The sequence below is a fragment of the Thunnus albacares genome, chromosome 9 (genome assembly GCF_914725855.1).
Source record: "Thunnus albacares chromosome 9, fThuAlb1.1, whole genome shotgun sequence".
NCBI classification, from domain to species: domain Eukaryota; kingdom Metazoa; phylum Chordata; class Actinopteri; order Scombriformes; family Scombridae; genus Thunnus; species Thunnus albacares.
The window spans coordinates 13,007,139-13,023,307 of NC_058114.1; the positions used below are offsets into that span (position 1 = coordinate 13,007,139).

General features: G+C 40.0%; 1 protein-coding gene across 7 annotated transcripts in view; it reads left to right on the forward strand.

The window, feature by feature from the left end:
* The window catches only part of LOC122988383 (cAMP-specific 3',5'-cyclic phosphodiesterase 4D-like), a 118,010-nt gene that overhangs the window by 90,377 nt on the left and 11,464 nt on the right, over nt 1-16,169 (forward strand). For 5 of the 7 annotated variants that reach the window (XM_044360642.1, XM_044360643.1, XM_044360641.1 and 2 more), the window contains 7 exons: nt 5,441-5,632; nt 6,321-6,362; nt 7,664-7,700; nt 9,736-9,809; nt 9,893-9,942; nt 10,229-10,341; nt 12,970-13,063. In XM_044360642.1, the coding sequence (XP_044216577.1) occupies nt 5,441-5,632; nt 6,321-6,362; nt 7,664-7,700; nt 9,736-9,809; nt 9,893-9,942; nt 10,229-10,341; nt 12,970-13,063 (602 nt within the window). The remainder of the gene's footprint in view (nt 1-5,440; nt 5,633-6,320; nt 6,363-7,663; nt 7,701-9,735; nt 9,810-9,892; nt 9,943-10,228; nt 10,342-12,969; nt 13,064-16,169) is intronic. The other 2 variants (XM_044360645.1, XM_044360644.1) reach the window with 1 other exon arrangement.

Genomic DNA, 16,169 nt, shown 5'->3' on the forward strand with positions numbered 1-16,169 from the left:
AGTGAAAGGAAAGATCTGTTTGGCATGGTGCGGTATGGGGGGGAAGTGGGGTATTTTTTCTGCTGCTTTCAGATCAAATATACAATAGGCTTGAGGTGTAAAGCAAACAAACCTTCTTTACTCCCTGAACTCTCTCACTCCCACACACACACACACACACACACACACACACAATGATATTGCCTTCAAAAGCTATTTAGCAAAGCCTTTATGCTGTTTTTAGCTCATTTCATTCATTTAAAATCATTAGTTAATTGAAGATCTTTTCTCGTCTGTCACACACACACATGCACACATGCACACACACATGCACACACACACACACACACACACACACATATTCATAAAGTGTTCCCTGGTCTGTTTTCCTCCTCTCCTCCTCACCTCTCGCCTCCTTCCTGGTGTGATGTTTGAGGCCCCTCGGCCAATTCCCACGCTACGAGGAAAGAAAACAGGAGGGAGCATGTGTGTGTATGTGTGTGGGTCGACCTTTGACTCTGGGCCTGTGTCATCTCCCAATCAAATAACATCTGGCCTTGACTGTTATTTTCTGTATCACTTTCACATACACAACAGTAAGTTGCTTAAATCCTTCGGCCCTGGTTCCCATGAGCACACCACACACAAGCGTACACACACACACACACACCAACTGGAACTGGTCATGCTTGGCATTTCCCATCATGAGGTTTTAACTTTTTGCCCCAAGACTTACCCCAAAAAGCCTTTCTAAGAATGACTTAAAATATCGCTGCATCAAGCAAATGAAGGCGGCTCTAACACAAAAGTGAACACACAGTAACTCAAATGAAAAGCATCCCTCCAGTGACTGTTAAATGAACATAGTGTCTCTTGTTGAAAAACTTCACTATGTTGTGGCTGTAAATCAGTTCACTAACATTTTAAATCAAAATGAAGAGTCTGATGAAGCTGATTTGTTTCCAAATATGGGTGATGCCTTGGAAAAATGTAGAAAAACAGTCACCTCAGCAATAACTGTAATCCCAGTTCAATCTCAACACTAAGCAATGATCAAATGGAAACTTTCTTGATTACCACGTTTAAACTGCAGGCTTGTATTTGGTTTCAAGAAAAAGGAGGGAAGATATGTTGATGAGGTGCAAACTAAACATCCTGGGAACAAAAGCAGAGGTTAGGATGTGGGTGTTAAGGGACGTTTATGTGTGTGTGTGTGAGAAAAGTTAAGTAAAACAGAGTTAAAGAGAGAAAAGGGAGCTGTCATTTACGTCAGAGAAATGGAGAACAATGCTGGAGGCAGGAGACAGACCAAGGTCAACGTGTTATGTATGCTGTAACTGAACAAGACGCCAGCCTGCCAGCCTGTCTGTCTGTCTGTCTGTCTGTCTGTCTGTCTGTCTGTCTGTCTGTCTGTCTGTTTAAAGGGAGGATGCCTGTAGTAACAAGTTGCAGAAGCATTTGCTTAACAAGCAATGCCAGTTGTGCAGGTGACACTAGTATTAATAGTAACAGAAAGAACAATTTAGTGGTAGAAGTAGTTGTTTAGTTTGGTTTTGGCAATTTTACAGTTTCATGATGGTTAGGCCCAACTAAACTTTACCTTATACTTCCGAACAGGGCGCACATTCATGTAGACTGTTTTTTGTCAGTAGAGATGAACTTTTATTTGTTCTGACAGTTTTGTTAATTCTTTAACACTGCAGCAGAAGCCTAGTGGACGATCAACGAGCCATATTTTGCTGTGCGTTTGTCGTCCATTTTTAGCAGTTTTGTCAGTTTTACCAGTATTGGGAGGAAATAAAACCACACACAACTTTTACAACATTCATCATCCAATCGTCCATCGTATTTTGCATATTCATTGCTCCAGCTGGTTTATAGACCAACTGAATTGGGAACAAGGACGGGAAGGATTGAAAAAGAGCCGATTACAAATTCAAAATGCGTATGAGTCCAGTTCTGGTACCAGATGTGAACTAAATTATATCTCAACTAGATCTAGACTCAGTACAGATAGATCAGGATAGATAAAAGACTAGATTTGAGCCTTGGGGGCCTCGTTAAGGTGGACTGATTCTATGACATCCTGTGTTTACAGGAAATGTCTGTAATCAGTTGAGCGTGAGATGCATTATCTTGTCTATCAAACAAATTTGATAATTTTGTTTTAAACACATAATTGTCTGCTGTATTAACACAGGACAGATGCAACAGTGACAGTTGTTGCAATACCTTGTTTCCCTCAATAGTGGGAGCCGTCTCCCTACTGTTTCCATTGACCAGCAGGATGCACCAGTAACCTACAACTGCTGAAAAGCTCAAGTTCAGTCGTGATTTTCAGTCTGTGGAATGCAAAACATTATGAATCTTGTTCTGCAATGAAAAGCATAAAGATAACTCTAAATACATGAACATTTTTCCACAACCATTAGTGGCATTACTTCATAATTTATGTATAGTGGTCTGTTGTTCAGTCATCTCTATTTGTATTAATCATTGCAGCCTTAAATAGCAGGCAGAATTTAATATAGAGAGTTGATTTGAAAAATAAATATTAATGTTTTCCTGTTAGGGCCATTCATCTCTGATGTGTGAGCCTTGAAAATCTAATTTTATTGTTCGATTACATTTTTGTAAAGACAGTAATAGATCCTGAGTGAACCACTGAATAGGACTGTAAGGTGACTTTGCCTTAAAAAAAACTGCTAACACCAAAATGAATTTCATAAATCTGTGTTTTAATGGAGAGATGTATCGTCCTCTTATGGACTGGACTTATGAGAGGAAAATCTGAAGGAAACACAAGTTAAAAGAGAAAAATGTATTAAAACTACTGACATGGCAGATCCATAAAAAAATAACCCGCCTGACTTTGAATCTGAAAAACAGTTCAAATTCACGACTGACAATATTTATCGCTCACACGTCACAAAATGGAATGATTTGCTTGAATGAACTCAGCACCAGCATAGACCATCTGTTCGATCTTGGCAGAGGCCAAGTAGACTGTCAAAATGTCCTTGAGCAACACATTTGAGCAACCTAACTGCTCACAGAGAGCATCAGCTGAATAAAAGTTCAAAGGAAAATGCTGCAAGGTGTGTTTGAAGACTTTGCTTTTTTACTAGGAGTCGTCCTTAAAACAATTTAGCATCTCACCAGTGAAAATCCCTCATATATGTAACCGTGAGGAAGAGGAGAAATCATCTGCACCCTGCCTTGGGGGAGACGGGGGTGTCGACGTAAGCTCCCTCACAAGTCTCTCAGTTCCCCTCTTTCCTGGCAGGCAGATCTATTTATAGCGTCTGACGTCACTGGTCTCCTCTGATGGAGCCTCGTCACGGCCGACTACACTGAGCCAGGGGGAGGCGGGGGGTGTAAAATAAGGTTGGGTGAGGTGTGGTGGTGGTGGTGGCAGTTGGGGTGTCATCATTGAGGTAAGCCCTGCTGCAGCCCAGCCCCTCTCTGCCTCGTCACACCAATCAGGTGCGAGATGGCGAACCACATCACAGTGCTGGATACAGCCTTCCTGAACGACCCCCCCTCCTCCCTCCTCCTCATCCTCCTCATCTCTCTGACTGTCTCTCTCTCTCTCTCTGCTTCTGTGAATTGGGCCTGTTTCATTCAGCATCGATTGCATAATAGCCATCTTTCATTTATCAGACACTGCTATTGCTGGAGCGCTGCAGGCAGGTTGAGCTAAAAATAGACACAGAAGCAACCTTAAATTGCTCTGCTGGCTCGCTCTGTTTTCTATTGTTATGACCGGAGAAGAGAGGAGCGGCATAACAAAGATGAGAATGAACCTAGTTGATAAAAATACACAAAAAATTCCCTTGAAATTGCCACTCATAATCATCAGTAGTAGGAGGATTCGTTATTTTTTATAACGTAGGAGACTTGCAGAATTTACGTCATAGAAGGTCGCTAGTTTCAATTTTTCTCATCAGGGGGATAAACGGTGCACTCTGCTCCCTGATCGAGTGTCAGAGTGTCCTTGAGCAAGGCACACCCCCACTGAAGGCATGTGGAAGGTGATGAGGCTGGAAAAAGTGCATGAGGATTAACTTCCTCTACTACTGTGTCACCGCCCCCGCTGTCTAGAGCTCAAAGTCAAGTTCTTCTCCATCTCCCCCCCCAACCCTTCTCTGTCGTCCCTCTGTAGTTTTATCTGTTTGCTCTTCTGTGGTTGCACAAACATATAGTTTGGTTCAAAAGGGGGAAAAAAAGGAAATTTATTGAATGGATGTGAAGACTCACTGTTGGTACAACTAAACCCTGTAATTCAGACCCTGCAGACTGACCTCATCCTGATTGGAAGGACTTTAAGAGGGGCTGAATCAGGGTCGAGTCTAGCTGTGATACAGTGGGGTTACAGAAGTTGGACTGAATCCAGCTGGCAAAAAGGCGAATGGCTTTCACTCGACTCATTTGTTTAAAAGCGTAGATCATATGCATTATATACAGTAAATAGAGACCTTTGTTTTTATAAAAGGTCGCCTTTAAATGTGGTAGCAGTGATGGGGGGTTTGAGGGGAGGTTTTTATGGGTAAGTAGCTCTACTGACGTAAAATGCATGAAGTCAGCGTTGACGTCATACGGAGATAACAGAGGGAAAGATGTGTGTGTGTGTGTGTGTTTGGTTGTGAAAAGCGAGTAATCACAAGGTCACCTGTTTTAAAAGACGACCAGGTTAGAAAATGTTAATCCTGCTACCAGCTAGAACTTGCTGAACTATGCAACATGAATATTTATACACATCCTGTTCTTGTGTGACTTTATGATTTTATCTGCTTCGTGTCTGTCGTCACCAACCTCATTGTGATCGTGTCGGTGACGCGGTTTAGGATGTTTTGTTTTGAGGGTTTTGATGAGATGCTGATTATTACGTACATGTTTTATTTGAACCGAAGATATGGCAAAATACTTCTTATTAGAGTTTCTTTGAAATGTTTTCTTTGTCTAAATGACTCCAGTCAGTGTTGCATTCTTGATCTCTATCATTAAAGGGTATTTTACATTTTACAGTTTTCTTATATTACTTGTTATGTTGTTTTTTATTGTACTCAGGTTTTTTCTTGTGCTCTGCTTTTTGTACTTGTTTTGATTTCTTTATTAACTTGATGGCTGCTTTTGGTAAAACACATTGTAACATTTTTATAATATTTAGTCAAGAATTATTGGTGGCAGTTGCAGTAGTAGTATTTTCAACAAGAGCAGTAATAGAAGTAAGTGGCAGTAGTAACAGCAGCAGTGGTCGTGATAGTAGTATTAAGATCAGCAAAGGTTGTAATAGTAGTAGTTATGTTAAAATCAGTAGTTGTATTAGCAGATAAACCTGGTTCCAAACCTCTGAATCACATCTCCAGTTTTTGAGATAATGAAACAAAACAAATAATGAAGTGAAACAAAATGGTATTTATGTATTTCTTCTTCTCTCTTTCTCTCTCTCTCTCTGTAGTTTTGATGTGGAGAATGGCCTGTCAGTGGGTCGCAGTCCACTGGACTCTCAGACTAGCCCGGGTTCTGGTCTGGTACTTCAGGCCAACTTCCCTCACAGTCAGCGCCGCGAGTCCTTCCTCTACCGCTCTGACTCAGACTTCGACCTTTCGCCCAAAACCATGTCCCGCAACTCGTCCACTGCCAGCGACCTGTGAGTACTTTAAAGATGTTATCTGTATCATTTCAACGCCACGTTACCGATGACGCATTTTTATTGTAAACAAATAGAACCATTATTTTTGTGTGTATTTAAGATGTTAAATAATTAATTTACTTATTTGGATCCACACTAGGTGCTGGAGACCAGTCTTTCATCAGTAGTGAACCTCCACACTGAAAAATAAATGTATTTGTTATATTATATATTCTGAAAATGCTTATTGTTGTTCAGCCCAATTATACTGAAGCATAAATGAGGAATTCTGTCGCATTGTGGATCTAATTTGGTAATGAAACATGGATGTTTAATTTTATGCCTTCTTTCAGCCCACGCATACTATAAACAGATATTGTGGAATTTATTGTGAATATTTATGTTTGTAAGCTGATCCAAGGTCCTATTTACATTCTGAAAAATGCATTTTTGGCATCTGGCTTTAAAGAGGCTTTTGGTAGCAGAGCTAGACTTGGTGAGTGTAAACAGAGCAGAGCAGTCAGTATTTCTAACTCGGGGATGTCCAACTAAAACCAAATCTGGATCTTAGCTCACAGCTAGTTTTTCATCCAGTTTCTGCCTGTTTATACAGCTAAAGATTTCTCTGTGCAGCTAGCAGTCTCTTTGAAGCCAGAGTGTAAATGGGGCCTCGACCACCAATAGCTGTCGCTCCTTTGTTTTGAAGGGAGGAGGGATTGAAGAATTGGGAAGTCAATTGGCTACCTCGGTGAGACAAAGTGTGAAACTGCTGTGATTTTTCTGTCTCTTTTGGCTGTGCCATGTTGTCATGATTGAAACCCACCTCCCCCCACTTACACGTCACTTTTTCGAGACCCCAACCTGAAGAACATGCCCTGGATGCTCAACTCCAAAAAAGTTTTTTGAAAAGCCAAAACAGTCCCAGCAAGCATTTGACAGATGGTGAACCCAACATGTACCAGTATGACAATTAAATGACACATTAAAAATAGACATAGAAATGTGTTTGTGATATTTAGGCTTCAATTTCACAAAACAATGAAAAGACAATACAGTCACAGGTTTTCAGTGCTGACACCATCATATCTGCAATTATTCAACATCAAAATGTTTGCTGGACTATAAGCCATGAGGGATGTACAAGTTGATGTGAGTCTGACTCTGTCGCTGTACTTTCCACTGGCAGCATGAATTTTCTATGAAGTCTAAATGGTTATGAGGTGCATGTCGTCACCCTGAAGCTTCCAGAGAGCTCTACCTTCCCACCAGTTGCCTTTCCCACCACCCAGCGCATGAACACTGCTCCTCACCTGCACATACAGTAGTTCTAGTTATAAAAACATATCTTGGAGGCATACCTTGTGTAAGGGAGCAATAAAATCTGCATCAAGTGATTTTTGACCACATTTGAGTCAAAGAGACCAAAAACATTCACAGAAACACAAGCCTGATGTGTAAGTAGGCGAACATTTGACTACTTACACATTCAGCAGAGACATCATCATCTTATTTGAGACATCAGATGGATTAATTTTGTCTTTTTTGAAAAAAACTAGAATAGTGAACTAAAATTTGTCATTTGATTCATAGTTAATCCTTAAAATATCACATAATGCAGGTTTTATCTTAATCGGTTGAGTTAAACTTCAGTGGGTGGATGCAATACAAGTGTTTTCTTGCCAGTAACCAGTGTCTCTTACTTCCTGTCTTTCCCACTGGGTTCAGTTTTATTTAAACTTATTTGAAGCAGTGGCTCTGTTGCTCTGCCCTCTGAGGTTTAACTCAAATCTCCTCATGAAGTGTCTCCAAGAAATATTTGTATAACTAATAAAATCTCCTCTCCCTAAATCCAGTGTGATATTTGAGACCAAAAACGGGTCTCAGCCAACTGGAGATTTCCTCAAGTTTGACAACAAACTTGTTTGTTTGTTGTCATTATTTGTATGTTTGTGTTTTGAGGATGTGGAACCTTGTGTCATTACCAGACCTGATCTGTCCCCTGGCTTTTTCACTAGACGATTGTTTTGTGTTTGTCTGTGGTTTTTGCAGGCATGGAGAAGACATGATAGTGACTCCTTTTGCACAGGTTAGTAGCGTTTACATGTCCGTCAACACACAACTTTGTGTATTTCAGATGTTTCCAGAGTTTGCCAACCACTTGCCTTAAATCGAAATAATTTAACATCAAAAGTGGGCGTTATCTTTGGGTTGTGGACTGTTGTGGACAAAACAAGACATTTGAAGACGTCATCTTGAGCTCTGGGAAACAGTGATCGACATTTTTCACCATTTTCGGACCAAAAAAACTAATCCATTAATCAACAGATTAATCGATAATGACATAATCGTTGTTGCAGCCCTAATTACCACCATGAACTGCTGAACGCTGCTGAACTGAAATGTTAGAGGCACAGTTCCACAAAACATGTTTTAATACGTCTGATTATGTGAAAATTATATTTCTATTAATTGAGAAGGGATTTCTAAAACTAATGTTTGAGCTCTTCTTGTCAGTGAACCAGAGCAGCGTCTCGTCTGTAAAGAAGCTCAATGTAGAACCTACAAACCTAGATTTGCCTACTTCTGATAAAAATGATTGATTAGATTGATGCGTTTGTCCGTCCTTAGTGTGCCTAATAGATAGCCTCAAGGTGTGCAATAGTCATCTGTCATTTGTCAGTGTTTATTTGTATAGCCCAATATCACAAATCACAAATGAGAATAAGGAAAAACACCCCAAAAAGCCCTTTAACAAGGAAAAATAGGTTTGCAAGCCTCCCTTTACAAGGAGGATATTGATTATTACATTATTTATATTATATCCAGGGTTGTAAACTCCTGTTGACCCTGCTCTGACAAACTGATGAACCTTCTATGGATGTTTGTTTATGAAGATTTATGAAAAATGCAGTGATGAAAGTTTTAACGTTGCCAAAAAAACTTTGGTGTAGACGCAGATTAAGTTCATGGACTGACTGCTACTGTGCTGTATTTGGTCTGTAGCTTTTATAAAGGAGCACTTGTTGTTTCCAAGGACAGATTGCATTTAAATATACAGCAGAGTTTCCATTGAAACTAATACTTCATAAATGTAGGTGTGGGTCTGCCCAGACTGTCCACACGTATCCTCACTGGTAGTTAATCACCAGTTTGAGAAATAGGAGATGGTTCATTTTTCACAGAAAACACCCACACACATTTTCTTTGTACTGAACAGCTTGTTCTGAGTCTGTGTCTGTGTGTGTGTGTGTGTGTGTGTGTGTGTGTGTGTGTACGTGTGTGTACGTGTGCTTTCCAACACAGGCCTATTAACACAATCTGTGTACATGTGATATTTCCAAACCAATATCCAAAATCTACTTTTGACCTGCAGGTGGATTCATTTGCAATAAAGTAATTTACCTGAACCATTTTTACTGCACATATTATCAAATTTACTATACAACCTGTTAGCAGTGCCGTATTATAAGAAAGCATTGAAGTGCCGTTTCACAGACATTTAGATATTATTTTCTCAAAAGTGACCGTACTGTGTCACTAAAAATTAGGAAAAAAACACACAACGTCTCACTTACTGCTGAAATATTTATTCGTTTACGATGTTTGGGTCTCATAAAGGTCAAACAGTGTGAACAAGTGTGTGTCAAATCTCTAACTACAAGAACAAACGTCAATTCTGTGGAGTTTTAAAACTCAAGAGAGACTCTAACGTGTCTGTTTTCTTACATTTGAGATTTGGAAACCAGACAGATTTGATGATCCAACTCAAACAGAAGTATCTGAGTGACATTTGATTTAAAGACATTAAGGTGTAAAAGTCCTTCAACAGGTGCAAGTTGTTCCTGTGAAGTGTGAAGTGATTTTTAAACCAGTTCTCTCACACACATAATGAGGATTCACAGGAGAAGACCCAAATTAAAACCCAACCCACAAGTCAATCTTTCTTTTTATGTTTCCTACTTAAATTGAATTTTTTTTTCATCATTGAACTACTTGTGTGAGGCAGTAATAATGATGTAGTTCCTAATTTTTCTAACATTAAGGCAAACATGTCCCATTTGTCTCCATCCAAACTTATTCATACACCTCCAGCACTCACTTGTTTCTCTTTCTTATTGTAGGTTCTCGCCAGTCTACGAACGGTGAGAAGTAACTTTGCTGCTCTGACACATCTGCAAGATCGTGTGGGAAACAAGTAAGAACAGGAAAAGAAACTGGATGAGTAACTTGTTGTTTTCTCGTTATTCTACTAACACCTCATCTGTTTCTTTTTTCCAGACGGCCGTCAAGCAGCAACCAGCCGTCCATGTGTAAGCCATGTCTCTCAGGTCAGTGCTGATATCACCTCAGATGAACTCCGTTCTCTTCAAAAATGCCAACTGCCTTTATCACATAGAAACTGCAAAAAACTATCATGTTATTGTCTTTTTGTGGAACTACTGTGAACATGAAAGATGTACTTGTTAGTTGTTAATTTAATGTATGAAGGTTATTAATGTTTTAAAGTCATCAACCAGGAGCAATATAACACCTTTAAATCACTCAACATATTTGAGATGTGGGTGTTTTCATGGCTTTCCCACCTCTGACCTGTGTTTGCGTTTGACCTTTCAGAGGAGCCGTACCAGAAACTGGCGATGGAGACACTAGAAGAGCTGGACTGGTGTCTGGACCAGCTGGAAACGCTGCAGACGAGAAACTCAGTCAGCGAGATGGCATCCAATAAGGTGAGACGACTCAATCATACACACTTCACTGATCCATCGATGGGGTCGGTGAAGTCATGTCCATACGTTTTATTACAGATCTTATGCGCTGTTACAGACACACATAAAACAAGTTTTGATTTTTCAACCGGACAAAATCAGTCTGACATGATGAGTGACACCTTCATACAAAAAATAATCTTCTGTCTTTGCATCAGCTGTTCTTCATCATTTTTGCTTTTCTCATGGCTTTTCCAATAGATAATTTTAATTTTAACTTTCAAACTACTACTTATATTTAATTCATAAGCTCTGATTCTGTAGCTCAATGGTGCAAGTTTGAAAAAAAATCGCAAATGTTGAGTTGTGTGTAGAAACCTTCAGATCTGAGTCATATTTAAGGGAAAAATCTGATTTAAGATCTCAGTGTGAACACGACCAAACACTCAGGTTCATGAATGGCGTCTCCCTCCACTGAAAGAGTTAATCAGCATCCCCTCACTTCCCTCCATCCCCGCTCCTCTCCACCGTCTGGCTGCTACACTCAAACCTCCTCCAGCTCCCACTCAGCCAATCAGATCCCTCTCCTCCACCCAGCCCCTGAAGCCAGACAAATCTGATTGGACAGAGAGGGGGGACCAGCGTGAAGGGCGGGGGAGGGGGGTTCCTCACAGCCTCTCCCTCGCTCTCTCTCCCTCTTTAGGTTTCCCATTGACAGTGTGTGACTGTAGTTGGATGAGCGACTGCAGTCACACCCTTTCTCCCCCGATGGTAGACCACATTCCCCGTTCTCCCCCACCTCACCCCACCCCACGCTCCCCCCTCAAACCCCCGCCCCCCTCCCTCACCTCCAGGACAGCACATGGGAACTTTTATTTCCAAGCGGACTTATTTCATGTTCAAACCGTCTCTGCTGAGCGTGGAGATTACAGCCCGTCACTAAGAAAGCAGACTTGTCTGTTCATCGTTTTGGATTTTAGCGGCTTCTAACATCAACATGCGGGGGTTGACATGCCTGCGTCGGCTCTCTGGGTTTGTCTGTGCTGGAGACTCAGACAGGTGAGCGATGGGGAGCGTGGCTGGCTCGCCTTGTTTACATCGGGATTTATTGATCGGCAGTGCAGGCTTTGCAGGGGGCTGAAAACTTAGTGAGCCAGCCTGTCGGATCTGACTCAGGACCGTTTCTACCAACGGGCTGAATGTGATTAATGTGTGTGTGCCTATGCATGTATGAGTGTGTGTGTACGAGAAACAGAAACAGAGGAAAAAGGGGCAAACACTTGCATGTTAGAGGGAGAAACTGTCATGATTGTTACAAGCTGCAGCAGGTTTATAGCAGCAGGAATATGTTACATGTAATTTGGAATATGTCATGTGTATATGTGAGAAATAGAGGGAAGAAAAAAACAAAGAAAAGCCTGATAGAGTGATTATATTAAGGAGCTACAGGAGAAATACACTAGATAATAAACAGACAAAATATGGTTATAGCTACAGGATTATGTTTCATGTTTTTGTGTGTGTCCATATGTGTGTCACATAGTAGCCGTGCAACCACTGCAGCATCACTCTGTCACCCAGATCTCCTCCCTCCCTCCTCGGCCACCACGTGCCAAAACTGTTACATAATCAGTGTGGAAGCTACTGCTGCGATAAAACTCAGGGGGAGACACTGAACGCTTTTGTTTTTAAAAAACTTTTTTTTTTTTGGAACGAATGTAGCACTGGTATTTCTTCATACCAAAAGTGCAGATTTTTCCCTGATGTCTGCAAACAGGCAGCATTGTTGGATATATTAGAGCTTATCTAAAACATAACAAACATGTAAAGACTGAAATAAATGTGCTGTAATGTTAAATGACACCAGATCTGTCGACCCCAGTGTGTGACTACTGAGTGGCTGCAGTGTTAAATTTTAAAGTACAGCAAACCAACCAAGTGACATGAATGCAAATACATTATTTACTTAATTGATGAAAGTTGAGTTAGGTGCAGCTTGACCAGCCTGATCAACATTTTCCAAACAGTAGATGATACAGGCCATTTTCAACAATGTAAATATGTTTTTATCTTGGTCGCCACCCACTATATGTCTGAACTTACATAAAATTGATTGTGCATATGTATTGGGATTCTATTTTTCTTTCTATTTGCATATAATTCTGCACCTTTCTTAGATATGTGTATAATATGTATTTGTGTTTACCACTTTTTTAAAACATTAGAATACAAAAAACACAAAGTTATCAAAACACAAATAGGAAATTAAAAGCAAAGTAAGTAGAAATACGAATCTGAAGGTGTCTATAAAAGTGAGTTATAATTGTTTATGCAGTGAAATTCCAGTGGAAAATCCCTCCCAACATGTTTATACCCTACAAGGAGGGAAAGGGTGACAGGGACTACAGAGGGATTATGGGAAATGTGGTCTTAGTTTGTAGAAACACAATACTTGTTGTCTTTACTGTGGTCTCATTGTATACAGTTTACATGACAGTATCAGAATTAATTTCACAGCTATATTCATGTTTAAAAACACATAGACCTTTAACCCAGTTTGTGTATTTCAACATGTTTATTTAAAGTTTACCTGGACTAACCACATCTTTGTTTGTTTGTGGTTTTTGTGGGGTTTTTTTGTCCACACAGTTTAAGAGGATGCTGAACCGTGAACTGACGCAGCTGTCAGAGACCAGTCGCTCAGGGAACCAGGTGTCAGAGTTCATCGCCAGCACATTCTTAGGTGAGTTTTTAACACTGAAAGCCAAAGCATTTAAATCAAAAGTCTTAATTAATCAAAACTTTTATAAAGCAATATGGCAGTACAAGGCAATTTGTTGTATATTTAATAGATCAAATGTGCAGTCATGTGAAAGGAGTGTCCTCAATCCTGTTTGTATGAGAATTAAATTGTTTTCACCAGCAAACTGACAATTAAATTTAGTCTGTGCAGACACATATTACAGATTAGTCTCTCAGTTGCCAGTTTATTAGGTACACTAAACTAAACCCTCAGTAACACACAGTCTAACACGACAGTCCCACCATAAATCCTACTCTTCGTGAATATCATAATGTTCAGATTAGGGCTGCAACTAACAATTATTTTCAAAAACTAAATTATAATTATTTTCTTGATTAATTGATGACTTGTAATGTCTATAAAATGTCAGAAAATAGAGAAAAATGCACATAATTATTTCCCAGTGTCAAAGGGGATGTCTTCATATGTCTTGTTTTGTCCGACCAGCAGTCCAGTATCCAAAGACAATCAGTTTACTGTCATGTGTGACAAAGAAAAGCATTAACTAATCTGAGAAGCCAGAACCAGTCAATTTGTAGCATCTTTGCTTCAAAAACAACTAAAACAATTGTATGGTATTTTTTAAGGCTGCTGCTGTTTGAGGTGCTGTTGAACTGTATTGAATTGTACTGAGACGTGTTTCTAATAAAATATATTAAAATATCATCTTGTGCAAATTACGTTTTGTATCATCTCAAACATCAGTCAGTCAGTGTGCTGCGGTGCTGCTCAGCTCTTCTACAGTAACAGAAAGAAATGGATTTGTATTATCGGATCAACTGACTTTATTGACTGTTCTGGCTGTCCGTTGTATTAAATTATCATTACACCCAATTCAACATTTGTGAATGTCATCCGGCATTCTGTCCTATAAATGGGACAGAGAACGAAGATGAAGATCACTTTGCTTGTTTTCTGTTGGAGCAGATTTTCAGCAAATGAATATTTATAAAGGGCAGGAAGAGTAGAAAATGAAAAAAATGGAAAAGGAAACCAAGGAGGAGGATTTTTCAAGAAAATACAAAGAGGGGATAAATTTATTGAAGGAATAAAAAAATGGATGAGATGGAAGAGGAAGAGGAAGAAAGGGAACTAAAGAAGACAAGAAAGGAAGAAATGATGTCTGAAGAAGATTTTTTTAAAATGAGAGGAGCGGTTTCTTTTTGAAGGAAAGGAAGTGAAAAAGGATGATTTATGAAGAAACAGGCAGAAGAGAGTATTGCAAAAAAAAAGGAGAATTTCAATATTTTAAAGGCAAGGAAAGGAGGGAGGAAATGTTAAAAGGAGGAAAGAAGATTTTCCAAATTAAAGAGATGAAGAGAGCTTGTTTCTAAAGGAGAGGAAGGAGAAGAGGACTGTTTCTTAATAGGAACAGATGGAGAAGGTGAGGATTTTTCCTTCCCTAAAAGAGAAGGAGGCGCGGCGACAGACAGCATTCCCGGACACATTGTGTGGCGTTGTCGTAGCAACAGGGTGCAATATTATTAGACGGCATGTTGCATCAATAGGAGGCTGAGTCTTCAAGAGCTCTGCCCGTCAGGATGGAGGTCCAGCCGAACGAGGATGGAGCTGTCAATCCGACGGCGTTTTGATATGAGTGCCTCGGCTTCGATTGGAAATGAACACCATGGCTTTGGGTGTGAGGAAGAGGAGGCACTGTGAGAGAGGTGAGAGGGGCCAGACAGCACCTCGTGTGACACCACCACTCAGGTCGCTCTGTGTCCTTATGGTGGCGTTTATCTGGGCTCAGATCTGGATATTATTTGATTGTTCCTACGTGCTGATAAAAACTGTGAATGGGAAATACTGAGGATGATATGTGGACGTGAGGTAAAGCTGTCTGATGTATTGACCCTCATGTGGCAAAATGGGGTCATTACTACCTTGATTTGTACAAAAACTGATGAGTCATTTTCAACGCAACTGTGCCTACTGGGAGAGCGTCTTTGTGTCAACAAATCATATGGAAATTATGTCGATTTTGTCGCTGGAAACTTTTTTTTGGTGATTTCCATGATTCTGCTTAAAGGATCGCAGGCTTCACTGTGGGCAGAAAAATCTCCAACCTGTAGATGTGATGAAACCTTTTCAAAGCTCCTGAGAAGCTGACAGGTTTTACCCATCAGCCTTAGCTTTCTACTGCTGGTATTCTGCACCTCCTGTCATATAGTCAGTTCATATCCATCCTGCTCTACACTGATGGTGACCCACAGGAGTGATGTAAAGTCCTGTCGTCACAAGGCCTTCAAATCAAAATCTGACCGCAACTCTGTTACTTTGAAAAGTAGCACAAATGCATGAGTGCATGAATGCGTCACCCAAATCAGAGAGACTGTTGTGCTGAAATAGTGATAATGACACATCTACTGTATCTTCATGTGTCTTTGTCTAAGACAGAGGTGGTTTTAGACAAGATATGTATGTGAATCGACTGGTTTCGGATCACCTTTTATGTTATTGCACATAACATGTTATATTTGTATATATCAGCTGTATGTGAAACTGCATGAAATGTAATGTTTGTAGTACTTAAGTGTTTAACATGTTAGTAGTGAGAGTGTCAGTAACACTCAAAAGTACAACGATAGCTCTAGAAGTTCAATGGTCGTAGTCGTTACTTATGAGATTTGTATGACTGGTAGAAGTAGTTGTAGAAACAGCTGCTCCAGTGGTAGTAGTAGCAGCAGAAGTATCAGCTGTACTATAAGTAATAGTAGCTGTAGCAGCCACTGGTTACAGTGTAATACCTGTAATTTCAGTATTTCCAGCAGCTATACTTGTAATTGTATAAATGTGCTGGAAAAATGATGTGTTAATAGCATTATGACAGTACAGTTGTAGTAGTTGTAGCAGCAGGAGCAGAAGAAGTTACGATAATATAAGTAGTAGTACTGATATTTGAGTAGTTTATATTGGAAGAATTGCCAGTAGTTGGAGCAGTAGTAGAGATAGCAGCCAGAGTCAGTGGTAGCACTAATGGTAAGAGTTGGTTTATGGTCAATAAGAACTGGTTTGTGTGCTGCGTTGTCCAACCACATCAAAGTCA